Genomic DNA, 24,004 nt, shown 5'->3' on the forward strand with positions numbered 1-24,004 from the left:
TGTGCAGTCAAACGTGGGTTTTGAATTGTTTTTCTCACAAGCCTTCGAGCTGTTCTGTCTGATATTTTTCTTGGTCTTCCAGATCTTGCTTTAACTTCCACTGTTCCTGATGACTGCCATTTCTTAATTACATTCCGAATAGAGGATATTGACATCTGAAAACGTTTTGCTATCTTCTTATAGCCTTCTCTAGCTTTGTGAGCATCAACTATTTTCAGTTTCAGATTTCTAGACAACTGCTTAGAAGAACCCATGGTGCTGATTGTTGGGGCAAGGTCAGATGAATCTGGGCATTTAAAACCTTTGAGATTGACATCACCTCGTCTTCCCAGATGATGATTAAGAACAATCCATGACACTGGCAGGTCTCAGCTTTGCAAAGGGGGCAGTGCATGCTATAAATTCTGCAGGGTGCCCAAACTTTTGCAGAAGTCATTTTTTTGTTTTCTGTTATTTTGAAAGTGTAAATGATGTAAACTTTTGTTGACATATTATAAGAATGTCTAATCTGTACTTTTATGCTTTTTGGAGATTTTTCCATCTTTCCTTGGCTTCTTTATGCACATTAATAAAATGTTTTTACCTGGGGTGCCCAAACTTTTGATCCCCACTGTATATATGTGGTAACTATTACTGTGGGGAAATACAAATGTTTTTTTTTAGAAATGAGGATTGTGCTGGAGAAAGGAGCCTAAAATGTTTGTCTGGCAGGTTCTGTGGAGACGAGTCATAGACGGGAGAAGTCATTATGATGGCCTTGACTGAATAGAGAAGAAAAGAAAAAGTGAACTCCTCCGATCAGAGAAGACGCCCCCTGTGAGCCTATAATATCATGCTGTATTCTACCTGATTGTGTCCCATCAGCGCTAAAGTTACTTGTACATTCTGCAGTTATGTTTAGTGAAACAACTACTCCCAGCATGCTTATATCGTACTGGGAGCTGTAGTTTCACTTGGTGACATCTTTAGCGCTGTTCTCCTTACTTGGCAATTGGTATATTTTATTATTATTGTTGAAATAATTTTCTGCGACCCTCTACATCACAGGCGCCTGTCACGCCAAGTAGGGAACCTGTTGAAAATGTAAACCCCCTGCTGCCGCTGCTGTTACCTGAGCCCGACCTTAGACTGGCCTCACCTAATACATATGTGCAATGGCTATAATGCTCCTCTTTGGCACTTGTGTTCCCTGGCTTAAAGTAGCATCAGCTGACAGCCAATAAGACTAACCCCTCTCTCTGACCCCTATGCGTGGAGCAAAATTTTGTATGGTCATGCAACATTAAGTGGCCCCACCCCCTTGGCCCCTCCTTTTTGTGGCTCTGCCCTTAGCCATGCCAATTGCCCATGCACCAGATATTTTCAAGTCCTAACAACGTCCCTGGACAAAACAAAGTAAGATGACACTAGAATCTAGATGGTGGAACTCTCCCGGTATAGGACAATGCAATAGAGGAAATAGTACGGATATCCCTACAATACCGCTATATGGCTAAAGAAGCTACTCTTAGCCATGCACAAAGAAGATTAGGTGAGGTGTATAAATGGTCAACATTGGTACAATGTTGTGTGATAGGCTACCTATGCCGATATGACATGCATTTGTGCACCTTGGGGAGGGCATAGAAAGTTGATATCACTGATGCAACAGGGGTAAAGAACCGTCCAGAATAGGAGCAAATCCCCATAGCAAACCTTTCCTGCTCTGGACAGTTCCTAAAATGGACAGAGGTGTCAGGAGAGAGCACTGTGGTCAGACAGAAAAGAAATTAAAAAAGAAAATAACTTTCTCTGTAGCATACAGCAGCTGATAAGTACTGGAAGGATTAAGATTTTAATTTACAAAACTGTTTAACTTTATGGCACCAGTTGATAAAAAAAAAAAAATGTTTTTCCACAGGAGTACCCCTTTAATGGTCAAACCTTGATTCAAAAGGCTGCTACCGCCAAAAGGTGGATGTGAGGAGCAAACTTTATTCAATCTGGATGAGAGCTACTTTGCAAATTTTTTCCCCAAGGACCACTGCACTACTTATAAGTCTCCACTCAAAAAATCATTCTAATCATTTCTAATCATTATGTCGCTTGACTGGAGAACTTTTTAACCATTGACTTTAACCCCTTAACCCCTTAAGGACTCAGCCCATTTTGGCCTTAAGGACTCAGACAATTTAATTTTTACGTTTTCATTTTTTCCTCCTCGCCTTCTAAAAATCATAACTCTTTTATATTTTCATGCACAGACTAGTATGAGGGCTTGTTTTTTGCGCGACCAGTTGTCCTTTGTAATGACATAACTCATTATATCATAAAATGTATGGCGCAACCAAAAAACACTATTTTTGTGGGGAAATTAAAACGAAAAACGCAATTTTGCTAATGTTGGATGGTTTTGTTTTCACGCCGTACAATTTACGGTAAAAATGACGTGTGTTCTTTATTCTGAGGGTCAATACAATTAAAATGATACCCATTATTATATACTTTTATATTATTGTTGCGCTTAAAAAAAATCACAAACTTTTTAACCAAATTAGTACGTTTATAATCCCTTTATTTTGATGACCTCTAACTTTTTTATTTTTCCGTATAAGTGGCGGTATGGGGGCTCATTTTTTGCACCATGATCTGTACTTTTTTTTGATACCACATTTGCATATAAAAAACTTTTAATACATTTTTTATAATTTTTTTTTAATAAAATGTATTAAAAAAGTAGGAATTTTGGACTTTTTTTTTTTTTTTGTTCACGCCGTTCACTGTACGGGATCATTAACACTTTATTTTAATAGTTCGGACATTTACGCACGCGGCGATACCAAATATGTCTGTAAAAAATGTTTTTTACGCTTTTTGGGGGTAAAATAGGAAAAAACGGACGTTTTACTTTTTTATTGGGGGAGGGGATTTTTCACTTTTTTTACTTTTACTTTTACATTTTTTTACATTTTTTTTTACACTTCAATAGTCCCCATAGGGGACTATTCATAGCAATACCATGATTGCTAATACTGATCTGTTCTATGTATAGGACATAGAACAGATCAGTATTATTGGTCATCTCCTGCTCTGGTCTGCTCGATCACAGACCAGAGCAGGAGACTCCGGGAGCCGGACGGAGGAAGGAGAGGGGACCTCCATCCGGCGTTCTGAATGATCGGATCCCCGCAGCAGCGCTGCGGGCGATCCGATCGTTCATTTAAATCGCGAACTGCCGCAGATGCCGGGATCTGTATTGATCCCGGCACCTGAGGGGTTAATGGCGGACGCCCGCGAGATCGCGGGCGTCGGCCATTGCCGGCGGGTCCCTGGCTGCGATCAGCAGCCAGGATCAGCCGCGCATGACACGGGCATCGCTCCGATGCCCGCGGTTATGCACAGGACGTAAATGTACGTCCTGGTGCGTTAAGTACCACCTCACCAGGACGTACATTTACGTCCTGCGTCCTTAAGGGGTTAAAGGACGGAGCGTTTTTCTGTTTTTGCACTTTCTTTTTTTCTTCCTTACCATTAAAAAATCATAACCCTTTCAATTTTGCACCTAAAATCCATATGATGGCTTATTTTTTGCGCCACCAATTCTACTTTGTAATAACTTCAGTCATTTTACCCAAAAATCTACAGTGAAACGGAATAAAAATCATTGTACGACAAAATGGAGGAAAAAAGAAAAAAACGCCATTTTGTAACTTTTGGGGGCTTCCGTTTCTACGTAGTACATTTCTCGGTAAAAATGACACCTTCTCTTTATTCTGTAGGTCCATACAATAAAAATGATACCCTACTTATATAGGTTTGATTTTGTCGTACTTCTGGAAAAAATCATAACTACATGCAGGAAAATGTATACGTTTAAAATTGACCTTTTCTGACCCCTATCATTTTTTTACTTTTCTACGTACGGGGCGGTATGAGGGCACATTTTTTGCGCCGTGACCTGAAGTTAGCATTACCATTTTTGTTTTGATCAGACTTTTTGATCGCTTTTTATTCATTTTTTATGGTATAAAAAGTGACAAAAAATACACTATTTTGGAATTTTTAATTTTTTTGCGCATACGCCATTGACCGTGCGGTTTAATTAATGATATATTTTTATAGTTCGGACATTTACACATGCGGTGATACCACAGATGTGTTTTTTTTATTTTTATTTACACATTTTTTTTTATGGGAAAAGGGGGGTGATTTTTTTGCAGTGTTATAGCTCCCATAAGGGACTATAACACTGCACACACTGATCTTTTACAATTTTCACTGCAAAGCAGTAGCTTTGCATTGATCAGTGTTATCGGAGGTTGATTGCTCAAGCCTGGATTTCAGGCGCAGGAGGCAGGTAAGCCACCCTCCTGCTGCGTCCTAGCTGATTGGGACATCGCAATTTTATCGCGATGGTCCCGATCAGCCCGACTGAGCAGCCGGGATGCTTTTACTTTCACTTTTCAACTTTGATCGCCGCGTCTAAAGAGTTAAAGGGGTATTCCGAGCAAAAACATCTTATCCCCTATCGAAAGGATAGGGGATAAGATGTCTGATCGCGGAGGGCCTGCCGCTTGGACCCCCCGCGATCTCCCTGCAGCAGCCTGCATTCTATGCGTAGCTGCGTCTGAAGTTTCGGAAACCTCCGGGCTTCAGAGACGGGGACGTGACGTCACGCCACGTCCCCTCCATTTATTTATATGGGAGGGGGCGTAACGGCCACAACATCCCCTCCCATAGACATGAATGGAGGGGGGCGTGGCGTGGCGTCACGTCCCCGTCTCGGAAGCCCGGAGGTTTCCGAAACTTCAGACGCAGCTACGCATAGAATGCAGGCTGCTGCAGGGAGATTGTGGGGGGGGGGGGGGGTCCCAGTGGCGGGCCCTCCGCGATCAGACATCTTATCCCCTATCCTTTTGATAGGGGATAAGATGTTTTTGCCCGGAATACCCCTTTAATGCCAGACATCAGCCTGACCGGCGATGTCCGGCATTAGCGTGGGTCCTGGTTGCTTATAGCAACCAAGACCCACCGGGTATGAAGCGCTCACCTCGTGAGCACGCATTATACCTGGGGACACGCATATGGACGTTCATAAACGTCCATATGCGCTAAGGGGTTAAAGGGGTACTCCGGTGGAAAACTTTTTCAACTGTTGCCAGAAAGTTAAACAGATTTGTAAATTACTTCTATTAAAAAATCTTAATCCTTCCAGTACTTATTAGCTGCTGAATACTACAGAGGAAATTATTTTCTTTTTGGAACACAGAGCTCTCTGCTGACATCATGACCACAGTGCTCTTTGTCCATTTTAAGAACTGTCCAGAGTAGGAGAAAATCCCCATAGAAAACAGATGCTGCTCTGGACAGTTCCTAAGATGGACAGAGATGTCAGCAGAGAGCACTGTGGTCATGATGTCAGCAGAGAGCTTGGTGTTCTAAAAAGAAAAGAATTTCCTATGTAGTATTCAGCAGCTAATAAGTTCTGGAAGGATTAAGATTTTTTAATAGAAGTAATTTACAAATCTGTTTAACTTTCTGGCACCAGTTGATTTAAAAAAAAATAATAATAATTCCACCGGAGTACCCCTTTAAACACTTATCATCATAAAATCTGGCTTTTGGATTATATAAAATAGTATTGTGGACAGATAGTGGTGTCCACTGCCTAGTATAGACAACTCCCAAAAATAAACAAGTAGATAAGAGGGGGGGAGAGAACACTGTATAGGTGCTAATAAAACATAGCTTTTAATAAGTCGTCTAAAACACACTGATTAAACAAAGTGATGTATGAATAGGTGACAAGGCAGGTGTCAGCCCTGTGACCTAAGGATAGACACTAACAAGGCTGTTAAAATTGCATGTAAAGGGATTGTCCCACAAATGCAGTAGCCCAATATAAATTGTATGCTGCTGATAGATAATATAGATATAGTTGCTAGCTATGCCCAACGCGTTTCAGCACATGGTTACATGTGACCTCATCAGGGGCTAACTGGCGTAGAACAATACAGTTATTGCATATGAGAATTAATATCGGGGTAGCTAGATACAATAGCGACCCCTACAAAGAGCGTGCTGGATGTGATGCACAATACTCATTTACAGCATATAAATGACAGGACCCGGACGCAACCTGCAAGGAAGCACATAAGAACAATAGTCCTCAGTAAGCATATCATTACCATAAATAGTAAGGTACCTGTAAAGCAGAAGGGATAGTTACTCACGGTTATGGCGTCTATCTGGGATAAATCCTGACGATGTGTGTGTAACCCGCAGTGGCGGGGAGCCTAGCTTCCGTGCCGGCTACTCACACACATGTCAGAGAAGAGCGGCGTCTGACGACTTATCCGCTTCCGGTCTAAGGTGGGCGTGGCCCGGCTAACGACGCCGTCTCCATGCCAGCGCCAAAACAATGGAGAGCGCGTCATCCGTCCCGCTGATCTCGCGGAGCGGTAGCACGGGCATAGTTAACCCTAGCCGACCCGAAGGTAAGTCAGTTACACTGTCCCATAATAGGACAGGTAGGAAAATTAGCTTTTAATGGCAGCCCAAAAATACACTTTGGATATGTGAATTAGGGTAGGCGAGAGCCTAGCCAGACATTTATATATACTGAGTCCAATATTAGACATTGAGTAATGTATAACAGGGGAACAGTACATGGATTGGCACATATAGGTAGTACAGATAGAGTTAAATTATGAAATTTGAATATTCATAATAATAGTTAATTAAAAGTGAACAAGCTAGAGATCAGAGACCCAGAATTAAACAGAGAAGGATATCGGATAAAAATAGTAATAATAATAATAATGACACCTGCCTTGTCACCTATTCATACATCACTTTGTTTAATCAGTGTATTTTAGACGACTTTTGGATTATATACCGTATTTCACCAGCAGGAATCCTGTCTGGGAACTTGTATTCTGCAGTAAGGAGCTCTCTCTCTATTCCAAGACAAATGATAGGCGATCTGTAAGGAGCGAGGGCTGGAATACATGGCCCAGCTGGCCAAGATGGCATAGTAATGATAAAATGAAATCAAGCCACTGGCCAGCAGGTCTCTGTCATTCATCACAGCAGAAGGAATTGAGTTTAGTCATGCGACATTACACCACATAGATTCTGGTCTATTGTCTTGGTCATTTAACCATTTCAAGGCTCAATCACTATAATTTCCCCTGGAAATCATGTTCTAGATTCTGATGAGTTGAACCACAAATTCAGGATGGCTTGGAGTCTTTCTCGATAGTCTTCAAGTATGAAATAACAAACAAACAATATTTAGAATTTACTGAAAGAGTAAACAGCAGTTGTCCGTAGAAATCAACTGGGTCATTGTTTTATTTCTCAACCTGCTTTTTACACATTGTTATCTGATTATTTATGATAGTCAACACCAGTTCTTATATACAGAGAGTCATTTAATATTTCTCCATATGTTTGGTTATAATTAAAGGGGTACTCCGCCCCTAGACATCTTACTATCCAAAGCATAGGGGATAAGATATCCGATCGTGGGAGTCCCGCAGCTGAGACCCCCACAATCTCTGTGCAGCACCCGGCGTTCGTTTATAACGCTCGGTGCAGGGGTCGTAGTGACGTCACTGCCATGCCTTTCGTGATGTCACACCACGCCCCCTCAATGCTAGTCTATGGGGGGGGGGGGGCGTGGCTGTTGCCATGCCCCCTCCCATAAACTTGCATTGAGGGAGCGTGGCGTGACGTCATGAGGGGCGTGGCCAAGACGTCACGACCCTCGCCACAATGTTCCGAATGCTGGGGCAGTGAAGTACCCCTTTAAAGAGTACCTCTCATCAAAAATTATTTTTTTTATTTTATAGTTTAATATCTATAGATTCATTTTCTAATTGGGTTCTATTAAACAAAATTATACTTTTATGTGTTTTTTGTGTTTAAACTTTTGTCCACTAGAGGTCTCCCTAGGAGTCCCTTTTTTAGTGATTTCGGACTCACGCCGGCCTGGCGGCTGAGTCCGAAATTGCATACACAGCGCAGCTCCCCACCTGTCAATCAGACAGGCGGGAGCGAGCACTGTGCGCGCATCCCTGCAGGGCACAATCCTGACTCAGTTGAGCGCAGCTCTGCAAGATAGAAGCAGCAGGGAAAGTGTGAGGTGGGGACGTTCCTCCTCTATGTATGGCACATGTATAGCCAAACAGAGAGGAGGAGGCTGCAGTCCCTCCCCTGTACTCCGCCTGTATGCACGCTCCCGAAAGAAAGCGCAGTATACAGGAAGAAGGGCGGAAGCTGGCCTGTCCAGGCTTCTGATGACGTTGCGCCTGCCTCACCACGCCCACTTCCTGCCCTCGTATACTGCTCAACACTTAGCTACCGAAGATGCTAAGAAAAAGGTATGTACATGGGGTTTAAAACAAAAACAAATACAGGGATAGAGATAGTTAGAGTCAGGGACAGATGGGGAGGGGGATTAGGGAAAGTTTAGTTGATGATTGGTGCTCTTTAAAGGGGTTGTCTGGCTATTTTTAAACATATTTGATAGTGGCCAGGCTAGGCTAAAAAAGTTTTTAAAAAAACAGTAGTCTCCTGCTGCAATCCACCACCTTCCTGACAGAACCCATTCTCATTGCTTACCACTCTCTGGCGATGTCTTAACACAAGAGGCCGCTCAGTCAAACACTGACCACAGCAGTGACCGTCTCAGCCAATGATTGACTGAGCGGCCTCTTCTTTTATTGTGAAGAAATCAGGAATTGAGTTATTTGCAGTGGTGTACGAGAATAAATGCTAAACTACTCCCCTTAGCTCCTGTTTCCCCACAGTTCATATTCCTGGGTGCTACCTTGACTGCGAAAAAGGAAAGGGGCCCAACATTAATTTTTGCCAGTAGCCCTGAAATTTAAAAGGGAAGTTCAATGGATTGTAGTTTTATTTATTTTTTTTTTACCCCAAAAGTGACAAGAAGTTATCATTTTTTTTTCTTTTTTATTTGAAGCTATAGTGGGAATATATCAATGTTGGATGAAGGGATTTTCTACATGGTTTGAAGTTGTGGTTTTTCTGGTGTACTTGCACCAAATTTATAAAAAAAGAAAGAAATGCATCTACACCAGCTACACCATGTGAAAATGTACACAGAGAAAATCCCCAAAGGTAACTGACCCAAGGCTAAACGTAGTGAAAACCAAGAAAATAAATGCGTTTATACAACCAGGTGTACAAAGCCCTAGTCAGCCGTCAGACCCAACGATTCGCTTATCGCTTCAACCGGGGTGTGGCCAATAGACAAAACTGCCTACTCTTTAACCAGCATTGGAGCCAATCATATTTGACCCCCTGCATCAGTTGATTATGGTCCATAAACACATGTAATGGCGTCCTCTGTCAGCGGCCATAGAACAAGCGGGGGCAGAGGTGCCTACCAATTATGTCATAAATAAATTACCTATAAACCCAGTGTGTGCATATCTGTACCTGATCATGGCGTGGTGACGTGCCTTCCTGTGCGTGCGGGCAGCTTTCCGGGCAAAGATCACATGACTTAATCAGCTGACGCAGGGGGTCAAATATGATTGGCTCCAATGCTGGTTAAATAGGAGGCAGTTTTGTCTATTGCTCAAACCCCGGTTGAAGCGATAAGCGAAACGTTGGGTCTGACGGCTGACTAGGGCTTTGTACACCAGGTTGTATTATGTATCTGCTACTATGCTTATATATGTCTTTTTCCTATATGTAGCAATTTATATGCAGCATAGGTCTGTTATTTATTGTTATGCACTTTGTCTTTTATTGATTGCACTTTATTTTATTTACTTACCTTTGGTAACTCAGTGGTGATATTTAATGTGTATGACTATTGCACTTCACCATACCACATTTATGTGCCTCTAATACAGGGGTCTATTTATGCACCTTATTTGTATCTACCTCCCTGGTGTCCTACTATCATTACTGTAATAATTATTTGTGACCCTAGTCACCGCCTTTTGGTTTCTTGTCCACTGGACTACCATTTCTGGATTATCCTTTGACCTGTTTCTAACTGTTCTTATGATTCTTTTTTTTTGTATTGTATGTGATTTTGTCACAATAAAATTTGATCCGCATAAACGCATTTGTTACCATGTGAAAAGGTACAAAATTTTGGACCTAAAATAGACAAGAAAACTGCTCTACCACTAATGTTCAAGTCCTCCCATAGACTGAATATTGTTAAAATGATCACAATTCTGTAAGAATTTTATTATTTTTAAAAATCAACTTTTTGTACTTTTATGTCATGCTGGGTCATATACTGGCAATGACACAGTTAAAACATTTCTCCGTAGTGAATAATTAAACATTTGATTTTCTTTTAAGACCATTTGTCCCATGGGTATTATAGGCGGCAGGTTTGACCAGCAGGTGCCAATTATCGGAATTAGGAAATGAGTTTTCCTATCTGCACAAGTTCCTATCAATCTCAGCATCTCCCTGCTATCTGTATATACATCCAGGCAGGAGACTGCTCTCATTTCTGTAATCTTTAAAGTCCTTTGGGCCAGTCAAGACGCATTACTCCAAAAAGCTCTTTAATCCTTTTAGGATCAGTAGATAACAGTTAATTTCCTGAAAAACGCCCCACACCCATGCAGCTATAAGAATAGGCAGGATTTTTAGTCTGCCTTTACATAGATTTGGTTTCACCATCTGAAGGCAGTAGGTTCTTGACAGACTTATCTGAATTGTTTCTTATATGTTCTTCCTACATAGGTTTGAGATTGTATTCAAGAATGCCTCAATGTTCTTTAAATGGGTACTCCGGTGGAATTTCTGGTGCCAGAAAGTTAAACAGATTTGTAAATGATTTCTATTTAAAAATCTTAATCCTTCCAGTACTTATCAGCTGCTGTATACTACAGAGCAAGTTCTTATCTTTTTGAATTTCTTTTCTTTCTGACCACACTGCTCTCTGCTGACACCTTTTTTTCAATGACAGGAACTGTACAGAGCAGGAGAGGTTGGCTATAGGGATTTGCTCCTGCTCTGGACAGTTCCTGACATGGACAGAAGGTGTCAGCAGAGAGCACTGTGGTCAGACACAAAAGGACAACTCAACTTCCTATGTAGTATACAGCGGCTGATAAGTACTGGAAGGGTTAAGATTTTTAAATAAAAGTAATTTACAAATCTGTTTAACTTTCAGGCACGAGTTGATTCGGGAAAAAAAAGTTTTCCACCCGAGTACCCCTTTAAATTCCAATCCCTTCTGTGAATTAGAAGCATTCCTCTATGAGAGCAATTCATACGGTTCCATTAGAGTGATATCTGTGAATGTCGGAGGCATTTGGTGTGGCTACGAATGCAAACTTCAAGCTAAATCAGAGCTAAATGAATGGAGTTCTGCTTGTTGCTATTTGTCTCATTGCAGATGAAGCTCATCTTGCTGGTTTAGCCTGGGCTATCAGGCATCTGGGAATGACATGTAGATCCATCACAGGGAATTAGACAGAGCATCCTTCCTGCTCTGTTTACATAGTAATTCAATCTCTGCTGAGGCCCAGCAGAGTCTCAGGGTAAGAGCCTCCTTAGATTATGAAGGCTCTGCTTTATTTGATGCCATGAAAACATTAATAGTGAAATTTCCTGGGAAAAGAAGGATGGATCCTGTAGTCAGACGTAGGATGAGATTTATTTCTTAATTATTTTGAGTCGAGGGACTCAGCTTGGCTACTGTATATAACCCAATGCCAACTCAACAGCTAAGGAAAGAAAACATATTGCAGGAGACGCTTGATTTTCCAATATTGCCATACAGTGGGCTGATCTGTGGTAACCACCGGTGTAAATGGTGCGACCACGGGTGTAGTGGTGATGAGTGTTGGGATCAGATGTTATTAACCCCGGGGGTCGGATGGTATTAACACCTATGTATTCGTGATGCCAGTGTGGTTTTCAGGTTCCGGAACACCACACACCCGGATTCTCCGCTATCCCACGGGCTAGTAGTGAATAAAGGGTCCACAACCAGTTATGGTTTAACAGAGGCTTTACTGAGTAGAAGACAGGTGTAATTATCTTCACAGCTAAGGCCAGAATTCCCAGAGAGGTGGCCAGGACCCAGAGGACCTCGCAGCTTGCTGGGCCAATACTTGTAATAAACTTGACTTTGACTTATAATTAGACTTAATGAATTCGGGTAGAAAACAGACATGGTGCACATCTACAATCTTGTATAATGATCTCATTGCTTCTCAGCATAATATCAAAAACTAACAGGTTGTTAGTATACATTTTTGATCAAAAAGTACAAGCCCACTCGCCACGTCAAGGCCAACTATTTAGAGTGGGTCCCTAACGTCCCTAGCATAAAATGGCGTAGCACTGGGCGGCGACCACCACTGCCGCGACACCAGGGCCCACAGGGGGAAAACGACCCACTAGCAGAGCGGCCCCAATGCCACTCAAACCAGTCTATGGGTCGCACCCCCCCACAGACACGGTGCCACAGCAGCAACGGATGCCGCACAGCACCACACCAGTGTGAACAAGGTGTAATAGCTCACTTACCATGCTCTCCCAATCAGACTGGGAGGCTGCTAGGAAAGAAATGGGCCTTGTGTAGCTAACTACTAATTATATAGGGTTGGGCTGAGGGGGTGGGGTGGTGCTGTGAGGTGTCCGTTGCCGCCATGTCACCGTGTTTGTGGGGGGGGGGGGGGGGGGCGGCCCATAGACTGGTTTGAGTGGCATTGGGGCCGCTCTGCCAGTGGGTCGTTCCCCCCCCCCCCCCCGTGGGCACTGGTGCTGCGGCGGTGGCGGTCGCCGCCCGGTGCTACGCTATTTTATGCTAGGGACGTTAGGGACCCACTCTAAATAGGTGGCCTTGACGTGGCGAGTGGGCTTGTACTTTTTGATCAAAAATGTATACTAACTACCTGTTAGCTTTTGATATTATGCTGAGAAGCAATTAGATCATTATACAAGATTGTAGATGTGCGACCATGCCTGTTTTTTCTATCTGAATTTATAATTAGACTTGACTATTTGTAGTGACAGCAGACATAGACTTGAGACTTACTGGATAGACTTTAGCTTTGTGGCCTTCCAGATGCTGAACACTTATCCTGAGATCTCTCATATAAAACAACAGGGAGAAAACAAAGTGAGACCCTGCAGGGGAGCCCACAGGTCACTGAGGGACTCAGCCTTACGGGGCCTACAGGTAGTATAGGACCATGTACCTGTACTGGGACATTACAGATCCATAGGTTCCCATGCAAAGATTTCACTGTATAGTTCCTATCACTTGAAACCAATTTAGCACTGAAAACCCACATTTTCCGTATGCTGTTTCCTTGTGCACGGCCTCAGTATAATGCCAGCGTGTTGCATAAATTCCTGTAATTGTAAATGAGTTCCCTTCATCTGTACAGAAAATGGAAAAGGACCTCATTCATCCAGGCGCTGCCGGTTAGGTCATCAGGTGCACAAAATGATGCAATGTATACCTTGGAATATTGTATACATGAAAGTTTATTAAAAAATAATAAACAACATATTATTTTTTTTTTTTTTTTATAAACTTTCATGTATACAATATTCCAAGGTATACATTGCATCATTTTGTGCACCTGATGACCTAACCGGCAGCGCCTGGATGAATGAGGTCCTTTTCCATTTTCCGTTTGATGACTACGTCAGGACGTATGTGCCTGTGACCTCCAGCTTGCAGCCCTCCTTTGGACATCAGTGAGTACCCCTATATGGGGTGATATGCGTTACTTCTATTTACATCTGGTGAGCAGCCACCTATAAGTGCCGTGGGTTTCTCCCACATTTACACTTGCTGTTTGTGTTTAAGGGTAATACACGATCTTATTTAATCTGTACAGGATTGTTTTGGCAGCATGCACATGGATTTTTACATGAACCATTCAGATAAAGGGGAATAATTAATGCAATCATGGTGAAGTCCAGGAGATTTGGATTTCTGCTGACTGTCTTGTCATGGTCGTGATAACTTGTGGGTCAAAATGTGATCAGGTTCCCTATCATTAATTGAAATTTAGCCAAAGTCACCATGCAGACCTTATCTCATATATCTGATATTTAAGTGCTGTTCCTACCTGTGCACCACCTAAGCCCCCTACCCCTCCAGACACCAGGTGTTGGCACTAATGACTGCGGCAGGCTTTACTAGACATAAGGGATTAAAGGGTCCAATCAACAAATGAATGTTGTGTAGACAGGACTTCATACAGTAGGTGACATCAAAAGGATTGGCTCACAAAGATAGTTTCATGGATGTTTTACAGAGTGATTCTCTTTTCCAGATCCACTTTTATGAGTTGGTATTAGTGTCTCTCACTCTCCATGATCTGTCCTGACCTCTTCTTCTAGCCTGTCTGTTTAAGTAAATTGTAAAAACCTGTACTTTCTATAAAATAACAATCCTGAGATATCTTATAGCACTGTTTGTGCCATTTCTGTTAATCTTACTAGCACTATATGACTTAAAGAGTACCTCTCATGATCTTATAACATTTTATAATTCTCCCAGTTCACTGCCCCATCATGATAAAACCACTCCCTGCCTTTATTTTTATTATTTTTTTGTTTTATACCTTGATATTGCTCTGTACTATCTGCTCAGTCTCATTCAGATTCACAGACTGGGAAGGGGCATTACCCAGCAGGCGTTTCATCATCTGAAGCCATACAGGGGAGAACTTCCCCCCTCACTCTGCTACACACAGCCCAGAGCAGTTCAGTGTGAGATGCACCCCCCCTTAGCATTTCCCGATTTTGGACTTCTGCCAGCAGGAGTCCAAAGTCTGTGCAAAGCAAAAGATGGGGAAAAATGTGCACTGGACAAGTAGGGAGCTTTTTTTAAACACAAATAAAACATAGAAAACGTAATTTTTTTACACAAAGTACATTAGAAAGATTTTTTATTTACCATAAGGAGTGCAATAGCAAAAATTAGTTTTAATGAGAGTGCCCATTTAACCCCTTAAGGACCACGGGCGTATGGGTATGCCCTTGCTCGCTGATACTTAAGTACCAAGGGCGTACCTATATCTATCAGCAGGCATCAAATGCAAATGGCCAGGGGGGCGATTGCCGCAAATCTTTTTACGACGATTCCGGGTCATACTGGTCTCCGGTGACCCGGAAAATAAGGGGAATCAGGGTTGTCCAAGACACCCACAACCCCCCTGAATGGATAGGAGTTAGGTGGCAGGGGTGCCACCCCTCCTATCCCTGCTACCTCCTATCCCTGCTATTGGTTGTTCAGAAACGATGACTAATAGCAGATCGGAGGGGGGAAGGGTTTGACGTTCGGTTCCCCCGCTCTGCCCACCCACCGGACAGAACAGGGGAACAGACAGAACCCGCGCCGAAGGTCCACTTACCCATCGGCGGCGGGCGGCGATGCGGCTCCCTGGATCCTACGGAAGCCGGTGAGTAATTGCCTAGCAACATCTGGAGGGCTACAGTTTGGAGACCACTATACAGTGGTCTCTAAATTGTAGCCCTCTAGATGTTGCAAAACTACAACTCCCAGCATGCCCAGACAGCTATTTGCTGTTTGGGCATGCTGGGATTTGTAGTTTTGCAACATCTGGAGGGCTACAGTTTGGAGATCACTGTGCAGTGATCTCTGAATTGTGGCCCTCTAGATCTTGCAAAACTACAACTCCTAGCATGCCCACACAGCAGTTTGCTGTCTGGGCATGCTGGGATTTGTAGTTTTGCAACATCTGGAGGGCCACAGTTTGGAGATCACTGCACAGTGATCTCCAAACTGTAGCCCTCCAGCTGTTGCAAAACTACAAATCCCAGCATGCCCAAACAGCTGTCTCGACATGCTGGGAGTTGTAGTTGCGTATCTCCAGCTGTTGCATAACTACATCTCCCAGCATGCCCTTTGGCGATCAGTACATGCTGGAAGTTGTAGTTTTGCAACAGCTGGAGGCACACTGGTTGGAAAATACTGAGTTAGGTAACAGAACCTAACTGAAGGTTTTCCAACGAGTGTGTCTCCAGCTGTTGCCAAAGTACAACTCCCAGCATGCACAGACTGTCAGTACATGCTGGGAGTTGTAGTTTTGCAACAGCTGGAGGTTTTCCCCCCATGTAAATGTACAGGGTACATTCACACGGGCGGGTTTACAGTGAGTTTCCTGCTTCAAGTTTGAGCTGCAGCAAATTTTTTGCCGCAGCGCAAACTTCTAGCGGGAAACTCACCGTAACCCCCCGCCAGTATGAATGTACCCTAAAAACACTATACTACACTACACTAACACATAATAAAGGGTAAAACACTACATATACACCCCCTTACACTGTCCCCCCCCCCCCCCAATAAAAATGAAAAATGTATCGTACGGCAGTGTTTCCAAAATGGAGCTTCCAGCTGTTGCAAAACAATAACTCCCAGCATTTCAGGACAGCCACTGACGGTCCAGGCATGCTGGGAGTTTAGCAACAGCTGGAGGCACTCTGTTTGGGAATCACTGGCGTAGAATACCCCTATGTCCACCCCTATGCAAGCCAAAATTTAGTCCTCAAATGCGCATTGCGCTCTCTCACTTCAGAGCCCTATCGTATTTCAAGGACTACTATTTCTAGGGCCACATATGGGGTATTTCCATACTCGGGAGAAATTGCACAACAAATTTTGGGGGTCTTTTTCTCCTTTTACCCATTATGAAAAGGGGGCTACACCAGCCTGTTAGTGTAAAAAAATAAAAAAAAATTTACAATAAAATGCTGGTGTTGCCCCATACTTTTTATTTTCATGAGCGGTAAAAGGAAAAAAGACCCCCAAAATTTGTAACGCAATTTCTCCTGAGTACGGAAATATCCCATATGTGGGCATAAAATGCTCTGCGGGCGCACAAATAGGCTCAGGAGTGAGAGCGCACTATGTACATTTGAGGCCTAAATTGGTGATTTGCACAGGGGTGGCTGATTTTATAGCGGTTCTGATATAAACGCAAAAAAATAAATAGCCTCATGTGACCCCATTTTGGAAACTACACCCCTCACGGAAGGAAACAAGGGGTATAGTGAGCCTTAACACCCCACAGGTGTTTGAAGAATTTTCATTAAAGTTGGATGGGAAAATGAAAAAAACATTAGGTGTTACCCTAAATTTTTCATTTTCACAAGAGAAAATAGGAAAACAGCCCCCAAAATTTGTTACCCCATTTTTTCAGAGTAAGAACATACCCCTATGTGGATGTAAAGTGCTCTGCGGGCAAACTACAATGCTCAAAATAGAAGGAATGCCATTAGGCTTTTGAAGAGAAAATTTGTCCGGAATTGGAGGCCACATGTGTTTACAAAGCCCCCATAGTGCCAGAACAATGGACCCCATTTTGGAAACTACACCCCTCATGTAATGTAATTAGGGGTACAGTGAGCATTTACGCTCCACAGGTGTCTGACAGATTTTTTTGGGAACAGTGGTCCGTGAAAATGAAAAATGTAATTTTTCATTTGCACAGCCCACTGTTCCAAAGATCTGTCAAACGCCACACATTGCCCCTGACTTCCATTGCAAACAAATTCTCTCTCCAAAAGTTCAATGTTAAGGCTCACTGTACCCCTTGTTACGTTCCTTGAGGGTGTAGTTTCCAAAATAGTATGCCATGTGTTTTTTTTTTTTTTGCTGTCCTGGCACCATAGGGGCTTCCTAAATTGGACATGCCCCCCAAAAACCATTTCAGGAAAAATTGCTTTGCAAAAGCCAGATATGACTCCTCCTCTTCTGAGCATTGTAGTGCACCAGCAGAGCACTTGATGTCCACACATGGGGTATTATGTAGGTGATTTTCTCCTATTACCCCTTGTAAAAATGTGCAATTTGGGGAAAAACCAGCATTTTAGTGAAAAAATATATTTTTTCATTTACACATCCAACTTTAACAAAAAGTTGTCAAACACCTGTGAGGTGTTAAGGCTCACTGTACCCCTTGTTACGTTCCTTGAGGGGTGTAGTTTCCAAAGTAATATGCCATGTGTTTTTTTTTTTTTTGCTGTTCTGGCACCGTAGGGGCTTCCTAAATGCGACATGTCACCCAAAAACCATTTCAGCAAAATTCCCTCTCCAAAATGCCATTGTTGTTTTCCAAAAGCCAAATGTGACTCCTTCTCTTCTGAGCATTGTAGCTCGCCCGCAGAGCATTTTACGTCCTAACATGGGGTATTTCCATACTCAGAAGAGATGGGGTTACAAATTTTGGGGGACATCTTCTCCCAAGTACCCTTTGTAAAAATTGTAAATTTGGAAAAAAAACTGCAATTTAGTGAAAAAGTTTTTTTTCATTTACACATCCGACTTTAACGAAAAGTCGTCAAACACCTGTGGGGTGTTAAGGCTCACTGGACCCCTAATTACGTGCCTTGAGGGGTGCAGTTTCCAAAATAGTATGCCATGTGGAGGTTTTTCTGCTGTTCTGGAACCATAGGGGCTTCCTAAATGCGACATGTCCCCCAAAAACCATTTCAGCAAAATTCACTCTTCAAAATCCCATTGTTGCCCCTTCCCTTCTGAGCCCTCTACTGCGCCCGTTGAACACTTGACATTCACATATGAGTTATTTCCTTACTTGAGAGAAATTGGGTTACAAATTTTGGGGGGCTTTTTCTCTTATTACCCCTTGTAAAAATTCAAAAACTGGGTCTACAAGAACATGCGAGTTTAAGAAATGAAGATTTTAAAATTTCTCCTTCACTTTTCTGCTATTTCTGTGAAACACCTAAAGGGTTAACAAACTTTCTGAATGTCATTTTGAATACTTTGAGGGGTGCAGTTTCTATAATGGGGTCATTTGTGGGGTATTTCTAATATGAAGGCCCCTCAAATCCACTTCAAAACTTGAAAATGTTGTGAAAAATTGGAAAATTGCTGCTGAACTTTGAAGCCCTCTGATGTCTTCCAAAAGTAAAAACATGTCAACTTTATGATGCAAACATAAAGTAGACATATTGTATATGTGAATCAATATATAATTTATTTGGAATGTCTATTTTCCTTACAAGCAGAGAGCTTCAAAGGTAGAAAAATGCAAAATTTTCTATTTTTTCATCACATTTTGTAATTTTTTACCAAGAAATGATGCAAGTATCGACAAAAATTTACCACTAACACAAAGTAGAATATGTCACGAAAAAACAATCTCGGAATCAGAATGAAAAGTTAAAGCATCCCAGAGTTATTATTGCATAAAGTAACAGTGGTCAGATGTGCAAAAAACGCTCTGGTCCTTAAGGTGAAAATGGGCTTCGTCCTTAAGGGGTTAATAGGCAACCGGGTGTCACCAGCTGAGGGGGTATCCCTACACATCTGAATGTCCAGTGTCAAACAGTGTAGGGACAAGACCCCACCTGGCATTACCCAGATACTAGTTACTCATACTCTGTCATTCCTATTAGATTTGTATAGTAGGAATGACAGAGGAATTGCACTATGCAGAGCTGTAAGAAAATTTGTCTTATCATGGAGAATATAGATATTTACTAAAACAAACAGGGTACGAGAGCTCCCATATGCCCACCAACCATCTGCATATGTGAGATCTGCATCTTCATCTGCACTTTCACATCCTAATGACGTGAGAGCAGGGCTCAAGTTCGGCAGGAACACATTGGGAAGTGAGTTCCCTCACTTTTTTTTCCGGGACTTGACTCCTACGTGAGAGCCTATGCCAACATGGACATTTTGCTAGAATAGCAGAACGCTCAGGTGAGCATAGTCTCCACGTCATTAGGATGTGAGGTTGAAGAGGAGGGAGTTGCGCATGGACACTTTAGGACGTGTCAGTGAAGATTTATACATATGCAGAAGTAAAGCAGACATATGGGAGCACAGGAGAAGGAGGAAGGGAACTCCAAATAGTCAGCTTCCACCTCCATTGCACAAAGGACCAGATTAGCTTACTAGCAACCGAGGCTAAAACTCTGCAACCGGACCACCAATTTATGTTGTTTTCTTAGGTTCACTCCCACTATAAGGCTGGGTTCACACTGTGGAATTTCTGGGCAGAATTTCTGCCGGAGATCGAGCCAGCGGCACTAGGACCGAGCAGACTGCATTGCCGTCCCCATAGGTGTCAAAGCATTTCTGAGCAGATCTCCCAAAAGATCCACCCAGAAATACATTGCCATCTATGGGGACGGCAATGCAGTCTGCACGGTCCTAGTGCTGCTGGCTAAATCTGTAGAAGAAATTCTGCCCAGAGATTCCGTAGTGTGAACCCAGCCTAAGGGTCGATTTACGTGGCAGAATTTCTGCTTGCTGACTTCCGCCTCAAATTAAAGCCCATAGGCTTCTATGGGATTCCGCACTCCCATTCACACTTCTGAATTTCCGCTTGCGGAAATTCAGAAGTGTGAATGGGAGTGCGAAATCCAATGGACATCCATGGGCTTTAATTTGAGATGGAATTCCCCAAGCGGAAATTCTGCCGCGAGAATAGACCCTTTGGCTGCATTCACACCTCGATCTGACATTCCGATGCACAGATACGATTTCAGAAGCTCAAATCACCTGAAATTGTATCTGTGCGTGGAGAGGTACGGACAGATATGGAGCCATTAACTATTATGGGGACCCGATCGTAGTCAGCTAGTGACTACCATCTGGTCATTTTCTCAGGGGATTCGATTTTTGACTCACCACGACAGATCACGATTTTCAGTCCCAGTCAAAAATCGGCTCCCCTGAGAAAATGAGCAGATCATAGTCACTAGCTGACTACAATCTGGTCTGCAGCCCCATAATGGGTTAATGGCTCCATATCTTTCCGTACCTATCCATGCACAGATACGATTTCCGATGATTTGAGCTTTCGAAATCGTATCCGTGCATCGGAAGGTCAGATTGTGGTGTAAATGCAGCCTTACTCTGTGAATTGGGTATAGTGCGGATGAACTGGCTGTTGGCTTCCCTTTACGGTACGTTCACACATACGCAGATTTGATGCGCAGGATTTTCTGCTGCAGATTTCCATGTAAACTAAATGACTGAGCACACCGTCTAATCGGCAGTTACAAATCCTGCGCATCACATCTGCGCAGGATCCTGTACATGTGAACAACGTACCCTAAAGTATACTGTAAATATAGAATGTACTACATAGTGTTAGTTAGTAGTAGTAGTAGCAGCATTTTTCTCAAAATGCTGCATGCTCTGGGTATGGTAATTTTTTGGCATTTTTCAAAAAACACCGCAAGAAAATACATGTTTGACATACAATCTCTCTACCACAAAGCTGTAGACCAGTGTTTTCTGACCAATGTACCTCCAGCTGTTGCAAAACTACAACTCCCAGCATGCCCATACAGCCTTTGGCTGTCCGAACATGCTGGAAGTTGTGATTTTACAACAGCTGGAGGCACACTGGTTAGGAAGCGCTGCTGTAGACTAAGCCTTGAAGAAGCTTTCAGTAAATGACTCATCTTCTTTTATTTTCATACAGGAATCTGGGGAACCTGCTGGCCCCAGACAAAATGCCGATATTCCCAAACACAGACGTCTGCTCTCTCTGGATACATTTAGAGGGTAATGTATAATATTATTCATAATCAGTCTTTGTGTTTACGTTTGTAGAGTAATATTATAGAATGTTTTATATACTATATATTTTATACTATATTAAAATTCTTAGAGTATACCTGTCATATCACAGATATGTTACTCTCTAGGTCAGGGGTCTGCAACCTTTAAGACAAAAAGAGCCACTTGGACCCGTTTCAGAAGAAAAAAAAAACTGGGAGCCGCAAAACCATAGCAACATTTAAAACAAATATAACACTGCAAATATTGTTTCTTACCTTAATGCTATATATAAAGGAACATGCAGTCAGCTGTCAATCTGAAGAAAAAAAGGACTTTCACTTAACAATGTTTAGGCCCAGGCCTGGGGTGGGCTTTTATATTTAGGCCCAGGCCTGGGGTGAGCTTTTTTAATTAGGCCCAGGCCTGGGGTGGGCTTTTTTTTATTTAGGCCCAGGCCTGGGGTGGGATTTTTTATTTAGGCCCAGGCCTGGGGTGGGCTGGGGAGAGGGGGGTTAATGCTGCCGCGGGGTGAGGGGTTAAGCAACCGTTAACGCTGCCGCTGCCATGGGGTGAGCCTGGTGAGGGGTTAAGTTACCCCTCACCAAATGGCAGCGGTAGGCCTCTCACCCCGCGGTAGGGTTGCCACCTTTCCCTCAGAAAAATACCGGTCATGGGTGTGGCTATGTGGGGGTGGAGCTACAAAAGGGGAGGGGCCAGATTGCACAGGGGCTGAGGGATCAGGGGTTTAAGAAATGGCATGGGGGATGGGAAGGGGGTTTAAGAAATGGCATAGGGGATTGGAGGGATACAATATATATGTGGGGGGAATTTTCCTATATCGCACAAAAAAATTTACATTTAGAGAATACTTACCAAAACCCTATTTATGCCAGCAGCAGCGGTAGTGGTGGTGCGCGACAGCAACGCTGGCTCTCTGTGATGACGAGTGACGTCCCCCTGCGCAACGTCAGATAAACAGGCTAATCAGACAGTATCACACATGACAGGATTAGATACACAGGCTCAGCAGACAGTATCACACATAACAGGATTAGATACACAGGCTCAGCAGACAGTATCACACATAACAGGATTAGATGCACAGGCTCAGCAGACAGTATCACACATGACAGGATTAGATACACAGGCTCAGCAGACAGTATCACACATGACAGGATTAGATACACAGGCTCAGCAGACAGTATCACACATGACAGATTTGGATATACAGGCTCAGCAGACAGTATCACACATGACAGGATTAGATACACAGGCTCAGCAGACAGTATCAGACATGACAGATTTGGATATACAGGCTCAGCAGATAGTATCCCACATGACAGATTTGGATATACAGGCTCAGCTCACAGTATCACACATGACAGGATTAGATACACAGGCTCAGCAGACAGTATCGCACATGACAGGATTAGATACAGAGCGCAGCAGATAGTTTCACACATTAAATCAGTGTTTCCCAACCAGGGTGCCTCCAGCTATTGCAAAACTACAACTCCCAGCATGCCCGGACAGCCAAAGGCTGTCTGGGTATGCTGGGAGTAATAGTTTTGCAACAGCTGGAGGCACCCTGATTGGGAAACACTGCATTAAATACACAATTTTGCAGAGAGGTCTCACCAGTCTCTTGTCTTCACTTTCTCCTTTCCCCGGGCGGCTCCAGGTTAAGGAATGTCCAGGGGTTGAGGAGGAATGGGGGGGGAGGGGGGGGGTGCAATTATTTATCCCATGGGGCCACATGAGAAACTAAAAATATTGTGGAGGGCCGGGTAGTTTTTCCCCAGATCAGGCAGCATAGTTGTCCCCCAGATTAGGCAGCATAGTTGTCCCTCAGATTAGGAGCATAGTTGTCCCCCAGATTAGGCAGCATAGTTGTCCCCCAGATTAGGCAGCATAGTTGTCCTCCAGATTAGGCAGCATAGTTGTCCCCCAGATTAGGCAGCATAGTTGTCCCTCAGATTAGGAGCATAGTTGTCCCCCAGATTAGGCAGCATAGTTGTCCCCCAGATTAGGCAGCATAGTTGTCCTCCAGATTAGGAGCATAGTTGTCCCACAGATTAGGAGCATAGTTGTCCCACAGATTAGGAGCATAGTTGTCCCCCAGATTAGGCAGCATAGTTGTCCCCCAGATTAGGCAGCATAGTTGTCCCCCAGATTAGGTAGCATAGTTGTCCCCCAGATTAGGCAGCATAGTTGTCCCCCAGATTAGGCAGCATAGTTGTCCCCCAGATTAGGCAGCATAGTTGTCCCCCAAATTAGGCAGCATAGTTGTCCCCCAAATTAGGCAGCATAGTTGTCCCCCAGATTAGGAGCATAGTTGTCCCCCAGATTAGGCAGCATAGTTGTCCCCCAGATTAGGCAGCATAGTTGTCCCCCAGATTAGGCAGCATAGTTGTCCCCCAGATTAGGCAGCATAGTTGTCCCCCAGATTAGGCAGCATAGTTGTCCCCCAGATTAGGC

The 24,004-nt window shown here is 43.3% G+C and overlaps 1 protein-coding gene across 3 annotated transcripts in view; it reads left to right on the forward strand.

Moving 5' to 3' along the window:
• The window catches only part of LOC130282764 (proto-oncogene tyrosine-protein kinase receptor Ret-like), a 597,601-nt gene that overhangs the window by 73,037 nt on the left and 500,560 nt on the right, over nucleotides 1-24,004 (forward strand). The window contains exon 4 of one of the 3 annotated variants that reach the window (XM_056531399.1): nucleotides 21,447-21,529. The exons of the other annotated variants lie outside the window; for them this stretch is intronic. Coding sequence (XP_056387374.1) covers nucleotides 21,447-21,529 — 83 coding nt within the window. The remainder of the gene's footprint in view (nucleotides 1-21,446; nucleotides 21,530-24,004) is intronic. 3 annotated transcript variants of the gene reach the window in all.

Source organism: Hyla sarda, chromosome 7 (genome assembly GCF_029499605.1).
Source record: "Hyla sarda isolate aHylSar1 chromosome 7, aHylSar1.hap1, whole genome shotgun sequence".
In the NCBI taxonomy this organism is placed as follows: Eukaryota; Metazoa; Chordata; class Amphibia; order Anura; family Hylidae; genus Hyla; species Hyla sarda.